Source organism: Chlorocebus sabaeus, chromosome 20 (assembly GCF_047675955.1).
Source record: "Chlorocebus sabaeus isolate Y175 chromosome 20, mChlSab1.0.hap1, whole genome shotgun sequence".
Classification (NCBI taxonomy): domain Eukaryota; kingdom Metazoa; phylum Chordata; class Mammalia; order Primates; family Cercopithecidae; genus Chlorocebus; species Chlorocebus sabaeus.
Window position 1 is genome coordinate 12,346,850 of NC_132923.1, and position 23,697 is coordinate 12,370,546.

A 23,697-nucleotide genomic window follows, 5' to 3' on the forward strand; every position below is an offset into this window, starting at 1 on the left:
GCAGTCCCAGCCACTCTGGAGGCTGAGGCAGGAGAATGGCATGAACCTGGGAGGTGGAGCTTGCAGTGAGCTGAGATCGCACCACTGCACTCCAGCCTGGGCGACAGAGTGAGACTCCTTCTCCCAAAAAAAAAAAAAAAAAAAAAGTATACTTGGTACAGGGCCACTACATTCCCTTCATTTAATCATTCTCTTGGCACTGCCAGTGCTGAGCATGGGTAGCTAACAGACCAAGAGTGCTACCCACTTCCTAAGCTGGCTGGGCAGAGCTCTCCTTGGCAGCAGGCAGGAAGTGTAAAATGCATACCTCACCCCAAGCTCAGCAGTGATAAGGAAATAGTCCCCTTCTGGGCTTTACCCAATCATACTACCTCTTTTCATCAGCTAGAGAGATGTGAAGAATAGGATTCACCTCCAGTACAAGGATAGTTAAAAACTTAAAGTTTCATGGCCAGACGTGGCGGCTCACGCCTGTAATCCTAGCACTTTGGGAGGCCGAAACGGGTGGATCACTTGAGGTCAGGAGTTTGAGACCAGCCTGGCCAACAAGGTGAAACCCTTTCTGTACTAAAACTACAAAAATTAGCTGGGCGTGGTGGTGTGCACCCGTAATCCCAGCTACTCGGGAGGCTGAGGCAAGAGAATCACTTGAACTTGGGAGGGGGAGATTGCAGTGAGCCGAGATCGCACCACTGCACTTCAGCTTGGGCGACAGAGCAAGAGTCCATCTCAATAAATAAATAAATAAATAAATAAATAAATAAATAAATAAAAATAAAGTTTCATATATTGAATGTCAAGGGGTAGTACAATAGATCAATGCTAAAAACACTAAATGCTAAAAATACTTTAGTTATGTCAAGATATACTTTTATTTTTTATTTATTTATTTTTTGAGATGGAGTCTCGCTCTGTCTCCCAGGCTGGAGTGCAGTGGCACAGTCTCTGCTCATTGCCACCTCTGACTCCTGGATTCAAGCGCTTCTCCTATCTCAGCCTCCTGAGTAGCTGGGATTACAGGTGTGCACCACCACGCCCAGCTAATTTTTGTACTTTTAGTAGAGACAGGATCTCACCATGTTGCTGGTCTTGAACTCCTGACTTCAGGTGATCTGCCTGCCTCAGCCTCCCAAAGTGCTGGGATTACAGGTATGAGCCACTGTGTCTGGCCAAGATGTACTTTCAGAAAGACTTTGTTCATAACCTTCTCTTATATCTGTGTGCTATTCTCATAGCTAAGTTGTAAGAGGGAAGCGCACTAGATCTGGCAACAGACATGCCTAACTTTATGAACCAAAAGTATTACTCTAACTGTGGATATTTCCTTGTTGGGGAAAAAAAGTATTACTTAACAGTATTATAAAATGAATTATATTTCCCTATTTTTTTCCCTATAATTTCAGAGATACGTATTGTGCCAGTTACAAATGTATTGCCTCTCAGTTCCAAATCTACCCTTCTTTGTCCTGCCTGGTGATGCTGGGGCTGGACCCTATAAACATTTCTTGTCAGCTGGCATGACATTCAGCTTTGCTTTAGTATAGAAGAAGTGGCTGCACCCTCTATTGGCTATTCCTGTATTCTTTTTTTTTTTTTTTTTGAGACGGAGTTTTGTTCTTGTTGCCCAGACTACAGTGCAATGGCACGATCTCAGCTCACTGCAACTTCTGCCTCCTGGGTTCAAGCCATTCTCCTGCCTCAGCCTCCCAAGTAGCTGGGACTACAGATGCGTGCCACCATGCCCAGCTAATTTTTGTATTTTTAGTAAGACGGGGTTTCACCATGTTAGCCAGGCTGGTCTGGAACTCCTGACCTCAAGTGATCTGCCCGCCTCAGCCTCCCAAAGTGCTGGGATTACAGGCGTGAGCCAGCACACCAAGCAATATATTTTCTTTTCTTTTTTTTTTTTTTTGAGACAGAGTCTTGCTCTGTCACCCAGGCTGGAGTGCAGTGGCCAGATCTCAGCTCACTGCAAGCTCCTCCTCTCGGGTTCACGCCATTTTCCTGCCTCAGCCTCCCGAGTAGCTGGGACTACAGGCACCCACCACTTCGCCCGGCTAGTTTTTTGTATTTTTTAGTAGAGACAGGGTTTCACTGTGTTAGCCAGGATGGTCTTGATCTCCTGACCTCGAGATCCGCTGGTCTCGGCCTCCCAAAGTGCTGGGATTACAGGCTTGAGCCACCACGCCCGGCTATATTTTCTTTTTAAACGTACTCTTAATTTTTTTTTTTTTTCCAAGACAAAGTCTGGCATTATTGCCCAGGCTGGAGTGCAGTGATACAATCTTGGCTCACTGCAACCTCTGCCTCTCAGGCCCAAGCTGTCCTCCCACCTCAGCCTTCCAAGTAGCTGGGACTACAGTCGTACATCACCATGCCTGGCTAATTTTTTTTTTTTTTTTTTTTTTTTTTGTACAGACCAGCTTTCACCATGCTGCCCAGGCTGCTCTCAAACTCGTGAGTTCAAGCTATCTGCCTGCCTCAGCCTCCCAAAGTGCTGGGATTATAGGCATGAGCCACCGTGCCCAGCCTACTCTTAATTTTTAAGTTTTCCCATTACCTATGCTTAAATATTCTTTCCAGTTTTTCTTCTTTCAAGAAGTCAGGGCCAGCTGCAGTGGCTCATGCCTGTAATCCCAGCACTTTGGGAGGCCAAGGCGGGCAGATCACCTGAGGTCTTTGAGACCAGCCTGGTCAACATGGTTAAACTCTGTCTCTACTACAAAATGCAAAAAAAAAAATAGCTGGGTGTGGTGGTGCACACCTGTAGTCCCAGCTACTCAGGAGGCTGAGGCGGAGAAGCGCTTGAACCCAGGAGGCAGAGGTTGCAGCGAGCTGAGATTGTGCTACTGCACTCCAGCTTGGGTGACAGAGTGAGACTCTGTCTAAAAACAAAACAAAACAAAACAAAAAAACCCAAAAGTCAGTTATCAGGCCAGGCAGGGTGGCTCACAACTGTAGTCCCCACACTTTGGGAGACCGAGGTAGGAGAATTGCTTGAGCCCAGTACTTTGAGACCAGCCTGGGCAACACAGCAACACCTCATCTCTATTATTGTTATTTTTTGAATTAAAAGAAAAAAAGAAATTAGTTATCTGCAAAATACTTAAGGAAACTCCTATTTAACATTCTTGTTTTTTTTTTTTCTTTTTCTTTTTATTATACTTTAAGTTCTAGGGTACATGTGCACAATGTGCAGGTTTGTTACATAGATATACATGTGCCATGTTGGTGTGCTGCACCCATTAACTCATCATTTACAATAGGTATTTCTCTTAATGCCATCCCTCCTCCCTCCCCCAAACCCATGACAGGCCCCAGTGTGTGATGTTCCCTGCCCTGTGGCCAAGTGTTCTTATTTAACATTCTTTAAAGAAAAAATCCTTCCACAGAGCAGAGGATCCTTTCTGATGTGATTTGGTAATCTAACTGGTTTATACATTTAAACTTCAGCAGATTTTCCTTAAAAAGATAAATTACTTTCATAGGAAGTAATTCATCTTCAAGCTGTAAACCATTTTTTTTTTCTTTTCAAGATAGTCTCACTCTGTCACCCAGGCCAGAGTGCAGTAGCGCAATCTCAGCTCACTGCAACTTCCGCCTCTCAGATTCAAGCGATTCTCCTGCCTCAACCTCCTGAGTAACTGGGATTACAGGCTCCTGCCACCATGCTCAGCTAATTTTTTTGTATTTTCAATAGAGACAGGGTTGCGTCACACTGGCTGGGCTGATCTCGAACTCCTGACCTTAAGTGATCCACCTGCCTCAGCCTCCCAAAGTGTTGGGATTACAGGAGTGAGTCACCGTGCCGGGCTTAGAAACCATTTTCTTTTGTTATTTTAAGATTTTGTTTTATTTTGTTTTGTTATTTTCTTTTTTTTTTTTTTTTTTTTTTTTTTTTGAGACGGAGTCTCGCTCTGTCGCCCAGGCTGGAGTGCAGTGGCGCAATCTCGGCTCACTGCAAGCTCCGCCTTCCGGGTTCACGCCATTCTCCTGCCTCAGCCTCCCGAGTAGCTGGGACTACAGGCGCCCGCCACTGCGCCCGGCTAATTTTTTCTATTTTTAGAAGAGACGAGGTTTCACCATGGTCTCGATCTCCTGACCTTGTGATCCGCCCGCCTCGGCCTCCCAAAGTGCTGGGATTACAGGCGTGAGCCACCACGCCCGGCCTGTTTTGTTATTTTCTTTTGTTATTTTTATTATTTAAGTCTCGCTCTATCACCCAGGCTGAAGTGCAATGGCGTGATCTTGGCTCACTGCAAACTTCGCCTCCCGGGTTCAAGCAGTTCACTGCCTCAGCCTCCCCAGTAGCTGGGGACTACAAGTGTGTGCCACCACGCCTGGTTAATTTTTGTATTTTTAGTAGAGACTGAGTTTCACCATCTTGGCCAGGCTGGTCTTGAATTCCTGACCTCATGATCCGCCCACCTCAGCTTCCCAAAGTGGTGGGATGACAGACGTGAGCCACCACGCCCAGAAACTATTTTAATTAAAGCTTTAGGATGATTACTATGGGAGTGGGGATGGGGATGGAGGTAGTGAGGATATCCCAATGTTATTTTTTTTTCTTTCCCTCTACACATACTCAGTGGAACAATTTTATCCTAATGCTCTCATAAAATACGCAGGGAACCAAATGGTCTGAGTAGTATACCATGCTTGACCTCCAGAAGTACCCTATGTGTATCAAATGACTCTATACTACAGCCTATTCTCAAATTTTCCTTCTTAGCCTATTCCCAAATTTTCCTTCGTAGTTCATGCTTTTCTCATCACTCAACCTTTCATACCAAATACTGATATAAGAACTCACAGGCCAGGCGCGGTGGCTCACGCCTGTAATCCCAGCACTTTGGGAGGCCAAGGTGGGCAGATCACGAGGTCAGGAGTTCGAGACCAGCCGGGCTAACATGGTGAAACCTCGTCCCTACTAAAAATACAAAAAATGAGCTGGGCGTGGTGGCAGGTGCCTGTAGTTGCAGCTACTCCGGAGGCTGAGGCAGGAGAATGGCGTGAACCCGGGAGGTGGAGCTTACAGTGAGCCAAGATGGCGCCACTGCACTCCAGCCTGGACAACAGAGCAAGACTCCATCTCAACAACAACAACAACAACAACAACAAAAAAGACCTAACAAATCCTCCTCTAAAATGAAACAAAGGACAAGCAATTTTTTTTTGTTTGTTTTTGAGATGGAGTTTACTCTTGTTACCCAGGCTGGAGTGCAATGATGCAATCTCGGCTCACCGCAACCTCCACCTCCCAGGTTCAAGCAATTCTCCTGCCTCAGCCTCCCTTAGTAGGTGGGATTACAGGCATGAGCCACCACACCTGGCTAATTTTGTATTTTTAGTAGAGACAGGGTTTCTCCACATTGGTCAGGCTGGTCTTGAACTTCTGACCTCAGGTGATCCACCGCGTGAGCCATTACAGCCGCCACAATTAAAAAAAAAAAATTTTTTTTTTTAGAAAAGGCTGCTTTTATTTTATCACAGAAAAAAAAAATTACAAAGCTCTTATAATTAAAAGTTCAAGTAGGCCAAGCATCAGATAGGCCACCCAGCTAATGGTAAATTGGTAAATACCTAAGTAGAACTGCTTCATGAGAAAAGTATTATATCTTCTTCTTTTTTTTTTTTTTTTTTTTTTGAGACAGAGTCTTGCTCTGTCACCTAGGCTGGAGTGCAGTGGCTCAATCTTGGCTTACTGCAATCTCTGCCTCTGGGGATCAAGCGATTCTCCTGCCTCAGCCTCCCGAGTAGTGGGGATTACAGGTGCCTGCCAGCACGCCCGGTTAATTTTTGTATTTTTAGTAGAGATGGGGTTTCTCCATGTTAGCCAGGCTGCTCTTGAACTTCTGACCTCAGGTGATCCACCTGCCTCGGCCACCCAAAGTACTGGGACTGCGACTGCAGGTGTGAGCCACCAGGCCCAGCCGCATTATATCTTCTTTAGCACATGATGATTCCAATCTAAGGGTGCTCTTCCTTTTACTCAAACAGAACAACTCACCCAATTACACCTCAATAGCAAAATTAAGAAAGAACACTTATGAAAAATCAGGTTTAGGGCTGGGCGCAGTGGCTCACGCCTGTAATCCCAGCACTTTGGGAGGCCAAGGTTGGCGGATCACCTGAGGTTAGGGGTTTGAGACAGGCCTGGGCAACATGGTGAAACTCCATCTCTATTAAAAATTCAAAAAAATTACCCAGGCATGGTGGCATGTGCCTGTAGTCCCAGGTACTCGGGAGGCTAACGCACAAGAATTGTTTGAACCTGGGCAGCCACAGTTGCAGTGAGCTGAGATCACACCACTGCACTCTATCCTGAATGACAGAGCAAGACTCCGTCTCAATTGAAAAAAAAAAAAAAAATCAGGTAGAGTATTCTGACATATACAGTTGAAACTGAAAACCAATAGTGCAAATTGTTTCCTTAGACTTATTCTAGTGAATTATAGGAAAATAAAGTACTTCATTGTTCAAAAATCTTTTTTTTCCTTTCTTTTTTTTTTTTTTTTTTTGAGGCAGAGTCTCGCTCTGTCATCAGGCTGGAGCACAGTGGCGTATCTCAGCTCACTGCAACCTCTGCCTCCTGGTTCAAGCAATTCTCCTGCCTCAGTAGTCCCAAGTAGCTGGGTCTACAGGTGCATGCCACCACGCCCAGCTAATTTTTGTATTGAGACAGGGTTTCATCATGTTGGCCAGGATGCTCTCGATCTCTTGACCTTGCGATCTGCCTGCCTCAGCCTCCCAAAGTGCTGGGATTACAGGTGTGAGCCAGTGCGCCTGGACTTTTTTTTTTTTTTTGAGATGGAGTTTTGCTCTTGTTGCCCAGGCTGGAGTGTGATGGCATGATCTCGGCTCACTGCAACCCCCATCTCCTGGGTTCAAGCGATTCTCCTGCCTCAGCCTCCTGAGTAGCTGGGATTATAGGATGTGCCACCATACCCTGCTAATTCTGTATTTTTTAGTGGAGATGGGGTTTCTTCATGTTAGTAGGCTGGTCTTGAACTCCTGACTGCAGGTGATCCCAACTTCAGCTGATTTTTTTTAAGGATTTTTAAAAAAAGATTTATATAGAGATATACGTACATATTACATATTTATGTATTTTATATATTTATATAAAGAATTAACTAAAAAGTATCATAGGATTATCATTTTAGTAGGTATTTAGTAGGTGGCATGCCCCATCACACCCGGCTAATTTTTGTATTCTTAGTAGAGATAGGGTTTCACCATGTTGCCCAGGCTGGTCTCGAACTCCTGAGCTCAGGCAATCCGCCCACCTAGGCCTCCTAGAGTGCTAGGATTACAGCCGTGAGCCACCGCGCCCGGCCTTTAGTAGGTATTTTTGATAGCAAAATCTGGATTGCAGTTTGTTTTCAAATTTTCCATTCATGGCCAGGCATGGTGGGTCATGCCTGTGATCCTAGCACTTTGGGAAGCCAAGGCAGAACAATTGCTTGAGTCCAGGAATTCAAGACAAGCCTGCGCAACATGACGAAACCGTCTCTTAGCGAGGCATGGTGGTACAAGCCTACAGTCCCAGCTACTTGGGAGGCTGAGGCAGGAGGATCACTTGAGTCTGGGAGGTAGAGGTTACAGTGAGCCAAGATCATGCCAGTGCGCTGCAGCCTGGGGGACAGAGTAAGACTCTGTCTCAAAAAAACCAAAAATTTCTATTTATTACTAAGGATATCAGTTATCATCAGTGCCACCACTAAACTGCAGGGATTTGGGAAGGCAGAGTAATTTAAACATTAATCAGGATAAAGGTATAAAGATGAATTTCCTGTTTCTGCATAATCATGAGATGCATTCCAAATTAAATATAAATAGGTCGGGTGTGGTGGCTCATGCTTGTAATCCCAGCACTTTGGGAGGCCAAGGTGGGGTGGATCGCTTGATGTCAGGAGTTCAAGACCAGCCTGGCCAGCACAACCCTCCTAAATCCTGATCTAAAGAGTTTACTTATATAAACTTCTGAATAAGTAACAAGCATTTCACTGATATGCCTTTTTCTTTCCAAAATCAACAGCATCCATGCACATTTTACTTCATTTAATATTCGGTTTTATGTTGAGGAGAAGGAAGCAATTAAGATTTTTTAACGCCGGGCGTGGTGGCTCACACCTGTAATCCCAGCACTTTGGGAGGTAGAGGCAGGCGAATCGTTTGAACCCAGGAGGCGGTGGTTGCAGTGAACCGAGATCAGGCCATTGTACTCCATTGTGCAATGGCGCAATCTTGGCTCACTGCGACCTCCGCCTCCTGGGTTCAAGCAATTCGCCTGCCTCAGCTTCCCGAGTAGCTGGGAGCAACAGCAAGATTCCATCTCAGGAAAAAAAAAAAAAAAAAAAAAGCTGGGCATGGGCCTGTAATCCCAGCTACTCAGGAGGGTGAGGCACAAGAATCGCTTGAACCCTGCAAGTGGAGGTTGGAGGTTGCAGTGAGCCGAGGCTGAGCCACTGCACTCCAGTCCGGGTGAAAGAGTGAGACTCTGTCTCAAACAAAAACAAAAAAATCTTTTTAAAAATCTAAATCTAAAAAACAAAATCTTAAAAAAAGTCTAAGGCTTTAAAATTTATTTTTATTTGGGGCAGCCTGCATTCTATACACTAGAATGAAAGCTCCTTCAATTATTAAAAGTATTATTGGATGATGGGAAACAAGAAGCCCACTTGCCACTTCAGAAAAGAATATCCTTTAAAGCAGTTGACTAATACTTATAAGACCTGAATTTGTCTTATAAATGTTCTCCTTTCCTTTATCTGCACCAATTAAGCATTGGGTAGACTAATCAGCTAAAGAGGGATAGCTAGGTAGACTGCTTTATAAGATGATATTGGGGCAGTCAGCTCTATTATATGATAGTTTAGGAATTTCAATTTGCAGTTATCCACATAAAGAGGAAAGAAAGTCGAGTAGGTCTGCCAAAAGCTACATGACAAACATGATATTGGCACATGGGAATCAAAGCAAAGAATCTCTATCCAAAATATGCTTTGCTTATCATTCCAGATCTGGGTCTGGAGAATTTCAGTAGTTAGACTAAAGACCAACTCAACTGGGTGCAGTGGTTCACGCCTGTAATCCCAGCACTTTGGGTGGCTGAGGCGGGTGGTTCACAAGGTCAGGAGTTTGAGACCAGCCTGGCCAATATGGTGAAATCCCGTCTCTACTACAAATATAAAAATTAGCTGGGTGTGATGGTAGGCGCCTGTAGTCCCAGCTACTCGGGAGGCTAAGGCAGGAGAATTGCCTGAACCCAGGAGGTTGTAGTGAGCTGAGATTGGGCTACTGCACTCCAGCCTGGGCGACAGAGTGAGACTGCGTCTCAAAAAAAAGAAAGTTGTTTTAATCAGTGTGACTGAACCAATATGAATCCAAAAGATCGTGAATGTTCTGATTACATGTATATATAAATTTATTATAAAGTTTTTGTATCATCCAGCTGAATGCAAAATTATTTTAAATAACTGTTGATAGCCTATACAATGAAGATCACTATTGCCCCCTGGTGGGCATGTTGGGGTCAAACTTTGCTAAGAAATTATGTTTTCATTTAATAGCTATTATTGAAACCCTAGTATAAAATGGACCTTCAAATACAAATTCTCAAACTCTCACAACAACTTCATAAAGTAGGTATTATTATATCCTAATTTTACTGATAAGTAAACAAGGCACAGAAAAATATGAAGTTTTCCTAGGGTCAAGCAGCTAGTCAACCAATAATTATTTCAGCACAATTCTGATTCCAAAATTCCCCGTATATCACATATTGTTTCTTCTCTTTTACCACACTACCGCTCAATATCAATAGCTTAGTCAAGATCTTTCCTTTGACATTATACAAACTTAACTAAGGATACTGTTATTTCAAATAAAAGAAACAGAAAAAGAAACCAATAGTCAATTGGAAAATGTATTTAAATGAGGACACAAGTTATTTCATTGTAAAACAAATATCTGTAAAAGGAGATGCTGACTGAAAGGCCAGGGGTGGTGGCTCATGCCTGTAATCCCAGCACTTTGGGAGGCTGAGGCGGATAGATCACGAGGTCAGGAGATCGAGACTATCCTGGCTAACACGGTGAAACCCCGTCTCTAGTAAAAACACAAAAATTAGCCGGGCGTGGTGGCACGCGCCTGTAGGCCCAGCTACTCAGGAGGCTGAGGCAGGAGAATTACTTGAACCCGAGAGGCAGAGGTTGAAGTGAGCCAAGATTATGCCACTGCACTCCAGCCTGGGAAACAGAGTTAGACTCCAACTTGGAGAAAAAAAAAAAGGGCCGGGCGCGGTGGCTCAAGCCTGTAATCCCAGCACTTTGGGAGGCCGAGATGGGTGGATCACGAGGTCAGGAGATCGAGACCATCCTGGCTAACACGGTGAAACCCCATCTCTACTAAAAATACAAAAAAATTAGCCGGGCGTGGTGGCAGGCGCCTGTAGTCCCAGCTACTTGGGAGGCTGAGGCAGGAGAATGGCGTGAACCCAGGAGGCGGAGCTTGCAGTGAGCCGAGATAGTGCCACTGCACTCCAGCCTGGGTGACAGAGCAAGACTCCGCCTCAAAAAAAAAAAAAAAAAAAAAAAAAGGAGATGCTGAAAATAAACTCATTCATTCTTATTTAGATAGATGGTTTTGTTGAAAACATACAGGTTTCTTTTTTCTTTCTTTCTTTTTTTTTTTGAGATGAAGTTTCACTCTCGTTGCCCAGGCTGGAGCGCAATGGCGCCATCTTGGCTCACCACAACCTCCTCCTCCCCAGGTTCAAGCGATTCTCCTGCTTCAGCCTCCCAAGTAGCTGGGATTACAGGCACCCGCCACCACATCCAGCTAATTTTTGTATATTTAGTAGAGATGGGCTTCCATCATGTTGACCAGGATGGTCTTAAACTTCTGACCTCAGGTGATCCACCCGCCTTGGCCTCCCAAAGTGCTGGGACTACAGGCAAGAGGCACCACGCCGAGTTAAAAACATACAGGTTTCAAAAGATCAACACCAAGTAGTTTTCTCTGCTATTTTCTTTTTATATATGCACTCAAGAACAAATCCAGACTCATTCACAAAATCAGATAATCAGATAATCACATTTACCTCTTTTATATCAGTACTCCAAAAGCCACTTATGTTTATTCTGCTTTGTTACTGCTTTAAACTATTAATGTTTATTTCCCTTATCAATATCATGTCGAGGCACCTTCATATTTTCATTTTTGGTCTAGGCATAACCCTTCAATAGATTAATCTGTAGAATATTTTCCTTTTGGCCGGGCGTGGTGGCTCAAGCCTGTAATCCCAGCACTTTGGGAGGCCGAGACGGGCGGATCACGAGGTCAGGAGATCGAGACCATCCTGGCTAACACAGTGAAACCCCGTCTCTACTAAAAAATACAAAAAACTAGCCGGGCGAGGTGGCGGGCGCCTGTAGACCCAGCTACTCGGGAGGCTGAGGCAGGAGAATGGCGTAAACTCGGGAGGCGGAGTTTGCAGTGAGCTGAGATCCGGCCACTGCACTCCAGCGCGGGCGACAGACCAAGACTCCGTCTCAAAAAAAAAAAAAAAAAAAAAAAAAAAAAGAATATTTTCCTTTTTTTTAGAGACAGGGTCTTGCTGTGTCACCCAGGCCGGAGTGCAGTGGCACAATCATAACTCACAGTAAGTCCAACTCCTGAGCTCACGAGATCCTCCCATGTCAGCCTCCTGAGTAGCTGGGACTACAGGTATGCATCAACATGCCCACCTAATTTATTTTTAGTAGAGGATGGGGTCTCTCTATGTTGCCCAGACCAGGGTGGCCTCAAGCAATCTTCCCACCTTGGCCTCCCAAAGCATTGGGATTACAGATATGAGCCACTGTGCCCAAGCCAGAATATTCTACTTTTAACATAATAAGTATTCCTTTGTAACTCCTATGTATGATTTTCCCTTCCCCAGAAAGAATAAGTACCTTAGCTTTAAAATCTATTACAAATCTTCTGCTTTGGCAATATTTTAATTATGGAGTATTAGAAAGGGTATCATATTCATCTCTTAGAAAATCTAGGGTTCTGTTCATTTTTGAGTCTAAAATAAATTTCATGTTATCAGAACATTACCTGAGGTTGTTTTGGTGTTGGCTGAAGAAACAAAGCTTGCGAGGTTAACAACCTCTCCCGATGTGAAGATGAATGGAGCAGCCATAGTCACAGGGTCAGTCACAGGGTTGGCTCTCTCTGGATTAACATTCACCTGATTCTGCATTGCTTCCTACCAAACAAGGCAGGATATTTCAGTCAGAACACTTATTAGCTTTTCTTTTCTTTCTTTCTTTTTTTTTTTTTTTTGAGACAGTCTCGCTCTGTTGCCCAGGCTGGAGTGCAGTGGCATGATCTCGGCTCACTGCAACCTCCGCTTCCTGGGTTCAGGCAATTCTCATGCCTCAGCCTCCCAAGCAGCTGAGATTACAGGCATGTGCCACTACGCCCAGCTAATTTTTTGTATTTTTAGTAGATACGGGGTTTTGCCACGTTGCCCAAGCTGGTCTGGAACTCCTGGGCTCAGGCAAATTGCCCGCCTTGGCCTCCTAAAGTGGTAGGATTACAGGCATGAGCCACCATGCCCAACCCAAGAACACTTATTAGCTTTAGTTACACAGTTACTGAACAGCATATTCCACTCCCACCCCAATGCTCTATCAGTCATAACTGGTTCCCATATACAATGTCCCACCGGAGATCAGAGTTCTCATTAAGACTACCTTTTTTTTTCAGACCAGGCCAACAGAGTTGTTAGGTTGCTTTCCAAAGCTTGTTTCTACTTCAGGAAAGCAAAGGTGTATTATCTGCAAAAACTTCTAGACAATTCATTTAACCTCTATGAATCTTGTTTTTTTCATTTGAAAAATGAGGGAGTCAGGCCAGGTGCAGTGGCTCATGCCTGTAATCCCACCACTTTGCAAGGCTAAGGCGGGTGGATCACTTGAGGTCAGGAGTTTGAGACCAGCCTGGCCAACATGGTGAAACCCCTGTCTCTACTACAAAAGTATCAGCTGGGCATCGTGGTGGGTGCTTGTAATCCCAGCTACTCGGGAGGCTAAGGCAGGAGAATTGCTTGAAACCAGGAGGCCGAGATTGCAGTGAGCCAAAATAGCGTCATTATACTCCAGCCTGGGTGACAGAGTGAGACTCCGTCTCAAAAAAAGAAAAAAGAAAAATGAGGGAGTTGATCTGAATAGTCTAAAAAGTAATTTCCAGCCGGGCGTGGTGGCTCACGCCTGTAATCCCAGCACTTTGGGAGGCTGAAGTGGGTGGATCACAAGGTCGGGAGATCGAGATCATCCTGGCTAAAACTCACTCACTGCACTCCAGCCTGGGCAACAGAGTGAGACTCCATCTCAAAAATAAAAAAATAAAAATAAAAATAAAAAATAAAAAGTAATTTCCAGCACTAATATTTTGTGATTAATTATCTACAAGTCAGTGTGCTAGCAAGAGATCCCTGCAGAGTATCTACAGAGAACAATACTCTCTAGAGTTTTATCCAACTACTTGTTCCATTCTGCCATTGAAGAAATTCCTAAGAGAATATATAACAAGCAAATAAGTGCCAGATTTTAAAGTCTCGCTCCATATGCTGTACTTTTGCTTCCAGGGATATCTGTTCAATTATGGTGAAAAGTAGCTTATCTTTATTTTATTACTTTCAGAAGCAATTTTCTGCAAGCATAATCACTACTTTAAAAAGTCCAGTTATGAAAGGGCTCTAAACAAAGAATTGAAAGTTGAAGGGGCTAACCAGTCTATAGACCACCTGTCAGTTAAAAAAAAAAATACTGAAAATGCAGCAGAAATGGCTTGCTTGCTTGCTTTCTCTCTCTCTCTCTCTTCCTTTTTTTTTTTTTTTTTTTTTTTTTGAGACGGAGTCCTGCTCTGTCGCCCAGGCTGGAGTGCAGTGGTGCGATCTCGGCTCACTGCAACCTCCACCTCCACGGTTCCTGCCTCAGCCTCCCAAGTAGCTGGGACTACAGGCGCACATTGCCATGCCTGGCTAATTTCTTTTGTATTTTAGTAGAGACAGGGTTTCATCGAGTTGCCCAGGCTGGCCTTGAACTCCTGAGCTCAGGCAATCCACCCTCCTCAGCCTCCCAAAGTGTTAGGATTATAGGTATGAGCCACCATGCCCAGCCAGAAACGACTATTTTTCATATATAATTATCCCCTTGACTAAGAGCTTCAATTGAAACAGGTTATCCATTCTTTGGATATTGTCAAATTCCTTCTTGGTTTTTTTTTGAGAGTCTCACCCTGTCTCCCAGGCTTGAGTACAGTGGCACGATCTCAGCTCACTACAACCTCCACCTCCCAAGTTCAACCTCCTGCCTCCGTCTCCCAAGTAGCTGGGATTACAGGCACCTACCACCAAACCAGCTAATTTTTGTATTTTTAGTAAAGATGAGGTTTCACCATGTTGGCCAGACTGGGCTTGAACTCCTGACCTCAGGTGATTCACCCGCCTCGGCCTCCCAAAGTGCTAGGATTTCAGGTGTGAGCTACCGTGCCTGGCCTAAATTCCTTCTTGAATTTGCTGTTTTCCTTTATCCTCCACTAGGACATGAAGTGCTCACAGCATGATAAAATTAAAGATACGAAATAAAATATTATAATATTACATGATAAACAGACATCTAGTGAGTGCTATGGGAGCACACAGGAGGGAAGAGTAGTACTGCTACATGGTGAAATAGTAGCACTTCCTTGGTTCAATTTCTCATTGGCCCTTGCCTGGTCTAATGAAAGTCACCATATAGTTATTTAGCATTAAGTGTCTCTCTCTCACCTGTGTGTCACATCATCTTTTTAAAACAAATTTAATCATATCAGTCCTCTATTTAAAAACTTCTATCCAAATCCATCGCTCACATAACAGTTCAAACTCCTTCACATGCTGTAAAGCATCCCTACATTCAGAATCCAGGCTAACTTTCAAGCTTAGCATCTGCCACTCCCAAACTCTGCTTCCTTTGCCCATTCTCTCATCACTCAACTACTTTTTCTTGAACATTCCATGTTCTTTCACACCTCTGTGTCTTTGATTTGCTCTTATTCTAGCCTAGAATATAGTTTTCTCACTTCTCTGCCTACTTCAATATTCCGTTCAAAACCTACTATTCCCTCCTTTGTGCTCCCATAGCACTTACTAGATATCTATTTATCATGCAATATTATAATATTTTATTTCCTGTCTTTTATCATGCTTTGAACACTTCATGTCATATTAATTTTTTTTTTTAGATGGAATCCTGCAACCTTTGCCTCCCAGGTTCAAGCGATTCTCCTGCTTCAGCCTCCCAAGTAGCTGGGATTACAGGCACACACCACCATGCCCGGCTAATTTGTTTTGCATTTTTAGTAGAAATGGGGTTTCGCCATATTGGCCAGGCTGGTCTCGAACTCCTGACCTCAGGTGATCCATCTGCCTCAGCCTCCCAAAGTGCTGGGATTACAGGCATGAGCAACCATGCCTGGCCCATGTCCTGTTAATTTTTATATCCCCTGTCCTATTGTTCCCTGATATACAGTGCTGGCTTAAGAAATTAATGGGCAGGCCGGGCACAGTTGCTCATGCCTGTAATCCCAGCACTTTGGGAGGCCGAGGCAGGCGGATCACCTGAGGTCAGGAGTTCAAGACCAGCCTGGCCAACATGGTGAAACCCATCTCTACAAAAATACAAAAATTAGCTGGGCATGATGGCAGGTGCCTGTAATCCCAGCTACCCGGGAGGCTGAGGAGGAAGAATCACTTGAATCCGAGCAGTGAGCCAAGATCATGTCATTGCACTCCAACCTGGGCGACAAAGTGAGACTCCATCTCGGAGTGGGGGGTGGGAAACAGAAATTAATGGGACACAGCTGGGCGCAGTATCCCATTAACATATATAATATATATTTATGTTATGTATATGCTATATATATAATATATATTATATATATAGTGACACTGAGTCACAAGATTGAGACATATTAGAAATGCTATTTTAATAAGATAGGGAAAATTCAGTTTTGATTCAACTCCCACAAAAAAATCCTTAACTTCAATTGACGTATACTCTGGAGAGTATAAAAAGAACCACACCTGGAGGATGACCAAAATCTCAGCATTGTTTTTCTCCAGAGCTATGTCAAAGGCAGATTTATCAAATTTGCTGAAAGCATGGACATCAGCTCCATATTTGATAAGTAACTCTACAACATCTCGATGGTGGCGCTCTGTGGCCCAGTGCAAAGCTGTCATCTTCAGCATGTCCTTGGCATTCACATCTGCACCGTTCTGTCACAGAAAAGCATTTTTTTCAACAAACAGTGGTTATAGGAGCACAGGTGCAACATCCCATCATCAAATACAGAGGATTTCCATAGATATTATGTACTCAAATCTAGATCACATTTAAGGAATATCAAAGGGAAAAACATTTCTCAAATTCTCCTAAATGCTGACAGACATAATGCTTTCAACGAGTGGGTCCTCTAAGGACATCATTGGGAAATTAAACAGATGGAAGACAAAGAGGGAAGGAACAGATTTTTGTTGCATTTATTAATAGAGAGCCAAGTGCCTGAATAAATAGGCATAAGTGCAGAGAATACCTTCAGAAAGTGAAAGAAGAAAAATCAGTAAGTCTGTTTAGCCTTTAAAAAATTAGAAAAGCTGGAACTCAGGAGTTCAAGATGAGCTTGGGGAATATGGTGAAAAAACATGCCTCTACAAAAAATTCAAAACATTAGCCGGGAGTGGTAGTACGTGCCTGTAGTCCCAGCTAAAGGGGAGGGTGAGGTGGGTGGATCTCTTGAGCCTGGGCGGTGGAGGCTGCAGTGAGCTGAGATCATACCACCGCATTCCAGCCTGGGTGACAGAGTGAGACACCTGTCTCCAAAAAAAAAAAAAAAAAAGACCAATAATAATAATAATAATAAATTGGAAAACTAGGCTGGGAGCAATGGCTCATGCCTATAATCTCAGCACTTTGGAAGGCTGAGGATGGAAGGATCACTTGAGGCCAGGAGTCTGAGACCAGCCTGGTCAACGTAGTGAGACCTCATCTGTAATTTTTTTTTTTTTTAAATATGATTTTTAAAAAATGGTCGAGTGCAGTGGCTCATGCCTATAATCCCAGCACTTTGGGAGGGCAAGGCGGGCAGATCACAAGGTCAAAGGATGGAGACCATCCTGGCTAACATGGTGAAACCCCATCTCTACTAAAAATACAAAAATTAGCTGGGCACGGTGGAGCACGCCTGTAGTCCCAGCTACTCGGGAGGCTGAGGCAGGAGAATCATTTGCACCTGGGAGGCAGAGGCTGCAGTGAGTTGGTATTGTGCCACTGCACTCCAGCCTGGCAACAGAGCGAGACTCCGTCTCAAAAAAAAAAAAAAAAAAAAAAGAAAGAAAAATATTTTAAAAACTGGCTAAGCACAGTAACCCCACACCTGTAATCCCAGTGTTGGGAGGCTGAGGCAGGAGAATTGTTTGAGGCCAGGAGTTCAAGGCCAGCCTGGGCTGGGCAATACGAGATCCTATTCTCTACAAAAAATAAAAACAAAAATAAATTAGCTGGGCGTGGTGCTGGATGCCTGTAGTCCTCCTAGCTACTTTGAAGACTGAGGCAGTAAGATTGTTTGAACCTAGGTGTTGAAAGTTACAGTGAGCTATGATCATGCCACTGCTCTCCAGCCAGGGCAAAAGAGTGAAACCCTGTATCAAATTTAAAAAATTGTTTTAGGGCCAGACACTGTGGCTCACACCTATAATTCCTGCACTTTGGGAGTCTGAGGCAGGCAGATCACAAGGTCAGGAGTTTGAGACCAGCCTGGCCAACATAGTGAAACCCTGTCTCTACTAAAAATACAAAAAGAAATATCTGAGCATGGTGGCAGGCACCTGTAATCCCAGCTACTTTGGAGGCTGAGGTAGGAGAATCGCTTGAACCCAGGAGGCGGAGATTACAATGAGCCAAGATTGTGCCACTGCACTCCAGCCTGGGCGATAGTATGAGACTTCATCTCTTTTTTTTGTTTTTTTTTGAGACAAAGTCTCGCTCTTGTCCCCCAGGCTGGAGTGCGATGGTGTGATCTTGGCTCACTGCAACCTCTGCCTCCTGGGTTCAAGCAATTCTCTTGCCTCAGTCTCCTGAGTAGCTGGGATTACAGGCGCCTGCCACCACGCCTGGCTAATTTTTGTGTTTTTAGTAGAGATGGGGTTTCACCATGTTGGCCAGGCTCCTGACCTCAAGCGATCCACCTGCCTTGGCCTCCTAAAGTGCTGGGATTACAGGAGTGAGCCACCGCGCCTGGCCAAGAGTTCATCTCAAAAAAAAAAAAATAATTGTTTTAATAAATTAGAAAATAGGCATGGTGGCTCATGTCAGGAGGTCAGGAGTTTGAGACCAGCGTGGGCAACATGGTGAAACCTTGTCTCTACTAAAAATAGAAAAATTGGCTGGGCATAGTGGCGGGCGCCTGTAATCCCAGCTACTTGGGAGGCTGAGGCAGGAGAATCACTTCAACCTGGGAGGCAGAGGTTGTGGTGAGCAGAGATCGTGCCACTGCACTCCAGCCTAAGCAACAAGAGCAAGACTCTATCTCAAAAACAAAACAAAACAAAATAAATAAATAAATAAGAAAACAGACCCCTCATAGACATGAAGGCTCTTTTTTTTTTTTTTTTTTTTTTTTTTTTTTTTGGAGACAGATTCTTGCTCTGTCATCCAGACTGGAGTGGAGTGCAGTGGCGCAATCTCGGCTCACCACACCTCCACCTCCTAGGTTCAAGTGATTCTCTTGCCTCAGCTTCCTGAGTAGCTGGGATTACAGTCACGCGCCACCACGTCCTGCTAAATTTTTTTGTTTTTTTTTAGTGGCAATGGAGTTTCACCATGTTGGTCTGGCCAGTCTCGAACTCCTGACCTTGTGATCCACCTGTCTCAGCCTCCCAAAGTGCTGGGATTACAGGCACCTGGCCTGCCATGAAGACTCTTGCAGATGCAACTTAATGCTATAAACTGTCTTAAACGTAATCCTTCCCAAGTCATTTCCTAGTACTCATTTAAGAAAACAGGAAAGTGGATGTCTTTTTTACAACATAACCTTGCCACTATTCTTGCTTTACCCGAACAAGCAGTTCCACGATGTGTGCATGTCCATCCGCAGCAGCCATGTGCAAGGGTGTCCTGTCTACTTTAGTCCGGGCATCCCTGCTAACACCTGCTCGAAGGAGTACTTCTGCTGTGGAATAATGACCATACTGAGCTGCAAGGTGGAGGGGTGATGTTCCAAGCTGTGGAAAAATAATACTCATTGAATAACCACTGTGTGCAGAGTCCTAGATCATTACTGGAGAGATACAAATGAACAAGGTATGGTGCTTGTCCTTCAAGAGAGAATCTGGTTGGGCAGATAAAACTGAAAAAATGGTTAAATTTACAAATTAAAGACCAGGGGCCGGGTGCACTGGCTCACACCTGTAATCCCAGCACTTTGGGAGGCCAACGTGGGCCGATCACCTGAGGTCAGGAGTTCAAGACCCGCCTGGCCAACATGGTGAAACCCCGTCTCTACTAAAAAATACAAAAACAGTTAGCCAGGCGTGGTGGTGGGCACCTGTAATCCCAGCTACTCAGGAGGCTGAAACAGGGAGAATTGCTTTGAACCTGGGAGGCGGAGGTTGCAGTGAGCTGAGATTGTGCCACTGCACTCCAGCCTGGGTGACAGAGGGAAACTCCGTTTCAAAAAAAAAAAAAATTAACAGCCTAATGGACAAATAAATAGACCACCAGTTGATTAAGTGCTAAGTATAATGGCTTTATGTCAGGTGGATTTATCAAGTAAGGTTCCCTAAAGGACATGACTTTACACAGCGTCTAGAAGGTTTAAAAAAAAAAAAAAAAAAAAGGATCAGGGTGGATGTGGTAGCTCATGCCTGCAATCCCAGCACTTTGGGAGGTCAAGACAGGAGGACTGCTTAAGCCCAAGAGATCAAGACCAGCCTGGGCAACATAGAGAGACCTATCCCATAATAAATAAATAAAGTAAATTTTAAAAAAGAAAAAGGGTAGACACTAGAAAGTTACATGTGGAATCTGAGGTACAAATTTGACTGATTGGAAGAAAAGTTTTTTGCCACAGTAAAGCAGGGCAAAACGAATGATGATGAGATGAAGAGGCAATAAAAATTTAGCAATGATGTATCAACAGCAATAAGTAAGTCTGTCATCCCAGTGTAAATCTTGTAAGAGTTATCCATCATCATCCACTTTGGCCAGAGATCTATTCCCTTCTTTTTGTTATGCTCTTTATTTTAGGCCTGTTTAGTTTATTCTTTGCTTTTTCATATTTTCAGCCTTTCTGCCTGACTGAATTTAATTCACATTGTTCTCTCCAGGTCTATTTATAGAAATGCTAATATCATGGGTTTCCTTTTCTTTCCTTTTGTGAAGTGCTAAGAATCTGTTGGCCTCTCAATCACTCCAGAATAGAGGTCATTCATTCGTTGAAATTGTTAAAATTAGGCAATGCGTACAAAATCTGTGACTGCTAAGAAAGCCCACATTATAACCTGGACCTGTTTTTTCTGAAGCTCTTTGGTCTCCAAGATGGTTGAGGCTAAATTACACCTTCCTCTTTATGTTTTTTGTTTGTTTGTTTGTTTGTTTTTGTTTTTTGAGAGGGAGTCTCGCTGTCTCCCAGGCTGGAGTGCAGTGGCGCGATCTCGGCTCACTGCAACCTCCACCTCCCAGGTTCAAGCCGTTCTCCTGCCTCAGCCTCCCGAATAGCTGGGACTACAGGCGCCTGCCATGATGCATGGCTAATTTTTTTGTATTTTTAGTAGAGACGGGGTTTCACCCTGTTAGCCAGGATGGTCTTGATTTCCTGACCTCGTGATCCGCCCGCCTCGGCCTCCCAAAGTGCTGGGATTACAGGCATGAGTCACCGCGCCCAGCCTTTAATGTTTTTTAACAGTGGTAAAGGAAACAGAACAGCTAGATGACTTTTTTTTTTTTTTTTTTGAGATGGAGTTTCCAAGCTGGAGTGCAATGGCGCAATCTCGGCTCACTGCAACCTCCACCTCCCGAGTTCATGCGTTTCTCCTGCCTCAGCCTCCCAAGTAGCTGGGATTACAGGCATGCACCACCATGCCTGGCTAATTTTTTGTATTTTTAGTAGAAATGGGGTTTCACCATGTCAGCAGGCTGGTCTCGAACTCCTGACCTCAGGTGATCTGCCTGCCTTGGACTCCCAAAGTGCTGGGATTACAGGTGTGAGCCACCATGCTCAGCCTAGACGATTTCTTATCAACCAGGGCATATTACAGAAAAGGAAACAAGGAGTTTATTAGTCTAGAAATTCATTCTTATTATATTGATTTTATTTAATTTCTACCTAATTACAGAAGTCTATAATGCAAGTACACTCCAGAGACAGTTAAACCTTTAGAAAATACTCTTAAAAAATTATAGAAAATCACAAGTATATAATACCCTTACAATTATCACCTATATATCCACAGGAGACTCTCAATTTGGAAAACTAAAAGAAAAAGAAAACCACATATTCAGATAAGACAAAGAAAATAAAACTCTTGTAAGGGATATGAGGTAGAAAGGGAGTGAAGAAAAACCAATAAAGTCTGTTAGCCTTTAAGAAAAAGGTTGGTAAAGCATACATTGGAAATAATGAAGAGACCTTTCCTCTAAGCTTACCCAGTCTGTGGTGAATGGGGCGCCGTTTGCCATCAATGTTCTCACTTCATCATCTTGGCCTTTTCTTGCTGCCTCTAGCAACCTCTTTCCCAAGTCCACCAAAGACATCTTTATGCATAGGAACAAAAGTTTTCAGGTAGCTATAACTCAAACATAAGGAAAGCTGCCAATACATTTTTTTAGAAGACTTCTTATATTTGAATGTATATAATATACATCTCAAGTTGACTGGTAGGTCACTTCCTTTCTATCTCATCTAACACAAGCAATAAAATAGTTGGGAATGTTTCAAGCCCTTATACATAGTTCTATCACTTTCAATCCCCAGAAATACTCTGGAAATATCTGCAACACACTACGACCTTTCTAGTTTAAGGAATCGATAAAACACCATTTCATTCCCCTGAAATGAAGAAAGGTACAATATTATTTTAAGGAACATAACACAAAATAATAAATTATGTAGTTTGATTTCCAGGAAGGGAGCAAGATGGATGCCCACCTGTGAAACTACTGCTTGACGGAAATTATGAGAGCCCTTATTAGCAACTAACTGCTCTCTCTGGAGGTTTGTAGGTCTTTGGATGGCACACTGAAATCGGACACATCGAGGTTTCCAAATAAAACTGTATTGCTCTCTCTTTTTTTTTTTTTTTTTTTTTGAGACTGAGTCTCACTGTATTGCTCAGGCTGGAGTGCAGTGGTGTGACCTCGGCTCAGTGCAACCTCCGCCTCCCGGGTTCAAGCGATTCTCCTGCCTCAGCCTCCTGAGTAGCTGGGATTACAGGCACCCGCCACCATGCCCGGCTAATTTTTGTATTTTTAGTAGAGACGGGGTTTCACCATGTTGGCCAGGTGGGTCTCAAACTCCTGACCTCAAGTGATCCACCCGCCTCAGCCTCCCAAAGTGCTGGGATTACAGGCGTGAGCCACCGCACCCAGCCCAAACTATTACACCATAGTCAGAAGATAAAAACTAGGTTAAGATGCAGTAATGATATAATCATGCTTAAAATTTAAGGAGACAAAGAGGGGTGCAGTGGCTTGGGACTGTAATCCCAGCACTTTGGGAGGTCGAGGTAGGAGGATTACTTGAGCTCACAAGTTTGAGACCAGCCTAGGCAAAATGGTGAAACCCTGTCTCACAAAAAATACAAAAATTGGCTGGGCGCGGTGGCTCGAGCCTGTAATCCCAGCACTTTGGGAGGCCGAGGCAGGCAGATCACCTAAGGTCAGGAGTTTGAGACCAGCCTGGCCAACATAGTGAAACCCTGTCTCTACTAAAAATACAAAAATTAGCCAGGCGTGGTGGCACACGTCTGTAGTCCCAGCTACTTGGGAGACTGAGGCAGGACAATCGCTTGAACCTGGGAGGCGGAGGTTGCAATGAGCCGAGATTGCACCACTGCATTCCAGTCTAGGCAACAGAGCGAGACACTATCTCGAAAAAATAAAATAATAATTTTTAAAAAGATAAAAATTAGCTGAGCATGGTGGTGCATGCCTATAATCTCAGCTAATCGGGAGGCTAAGGTGGGAGGATAACTTGAGCTCAGGAGATGAAGGTTGCAGCGAGCTGAGATTGCACCACTGCACTCTAGCCTGGGTGATAGAGCCAGATCTTGACTCAAAAAAAAAAAAAAAAAGAAAAAATTTAAGAAGAACAAGCCTTTATTGGTTAAACACTGATCTGCTTAGGCCAGTAGTTCAAAAACTATCGTTTATGGACCCCTGGTGGTCCCTGATACCCTTTTAGGGATCTATGAGGTCAGAACTATTTTTATTATAATACAAAAACATTATTTGCCTTTTTTCTTTTTCCATGTTTACATTAGCACTGACGGTACAAATGTAACAGTGGGTATAACTGCTGGTGCCTTAGCATGAATCAGACTGTGCTACTGGTTATTGTATTCTTCACTGCCATGTAATCTCAAGGGAAAATTGCCAGTTC

At 43.9% G+C, this 23,697-nt stretch overlaps 1 protein-coding gene across 4 annotated transcripts in view; it reads right to left on the reverse strand.

The window, feature by feature from the left end:
• GABPB2 (GA binding protein transcription factor subunit beta 2) overlaps positions 1-23,697 on the reverse strand; it is a 62,400-nt gene that overhangs the window by 23,112 nt on the left and 15,591 nt on the right. For 3 of the 4 annotated variants that reach the window (XM_037997970.2, XM_037997969.2, XM_073008399.1), the window contains exons 2-5: positions 21,744-21,851; positions 19,154-19,321; positions 16,124-16,318; positions 12,109-12,259 (exon numbers count right to left, since the gene is read on the reverse strand). In XM_037997970.2, the coding sequence (XP_037853898.1) occupies positions 12,109-12,259; positions 16,124-16,318; positions 19,154-19,321; positions 21,744-21,851 (622 nt within the window). The remainder of the gene's footprint in view (positions 1-12,108; positions 12,260-16,123; positions 16,319-19,153; positions 19,322-21,743; positions 21,852-23,697) is intronic. The other variant, XM_037997972.2, reaches the window with a different exon arrangement.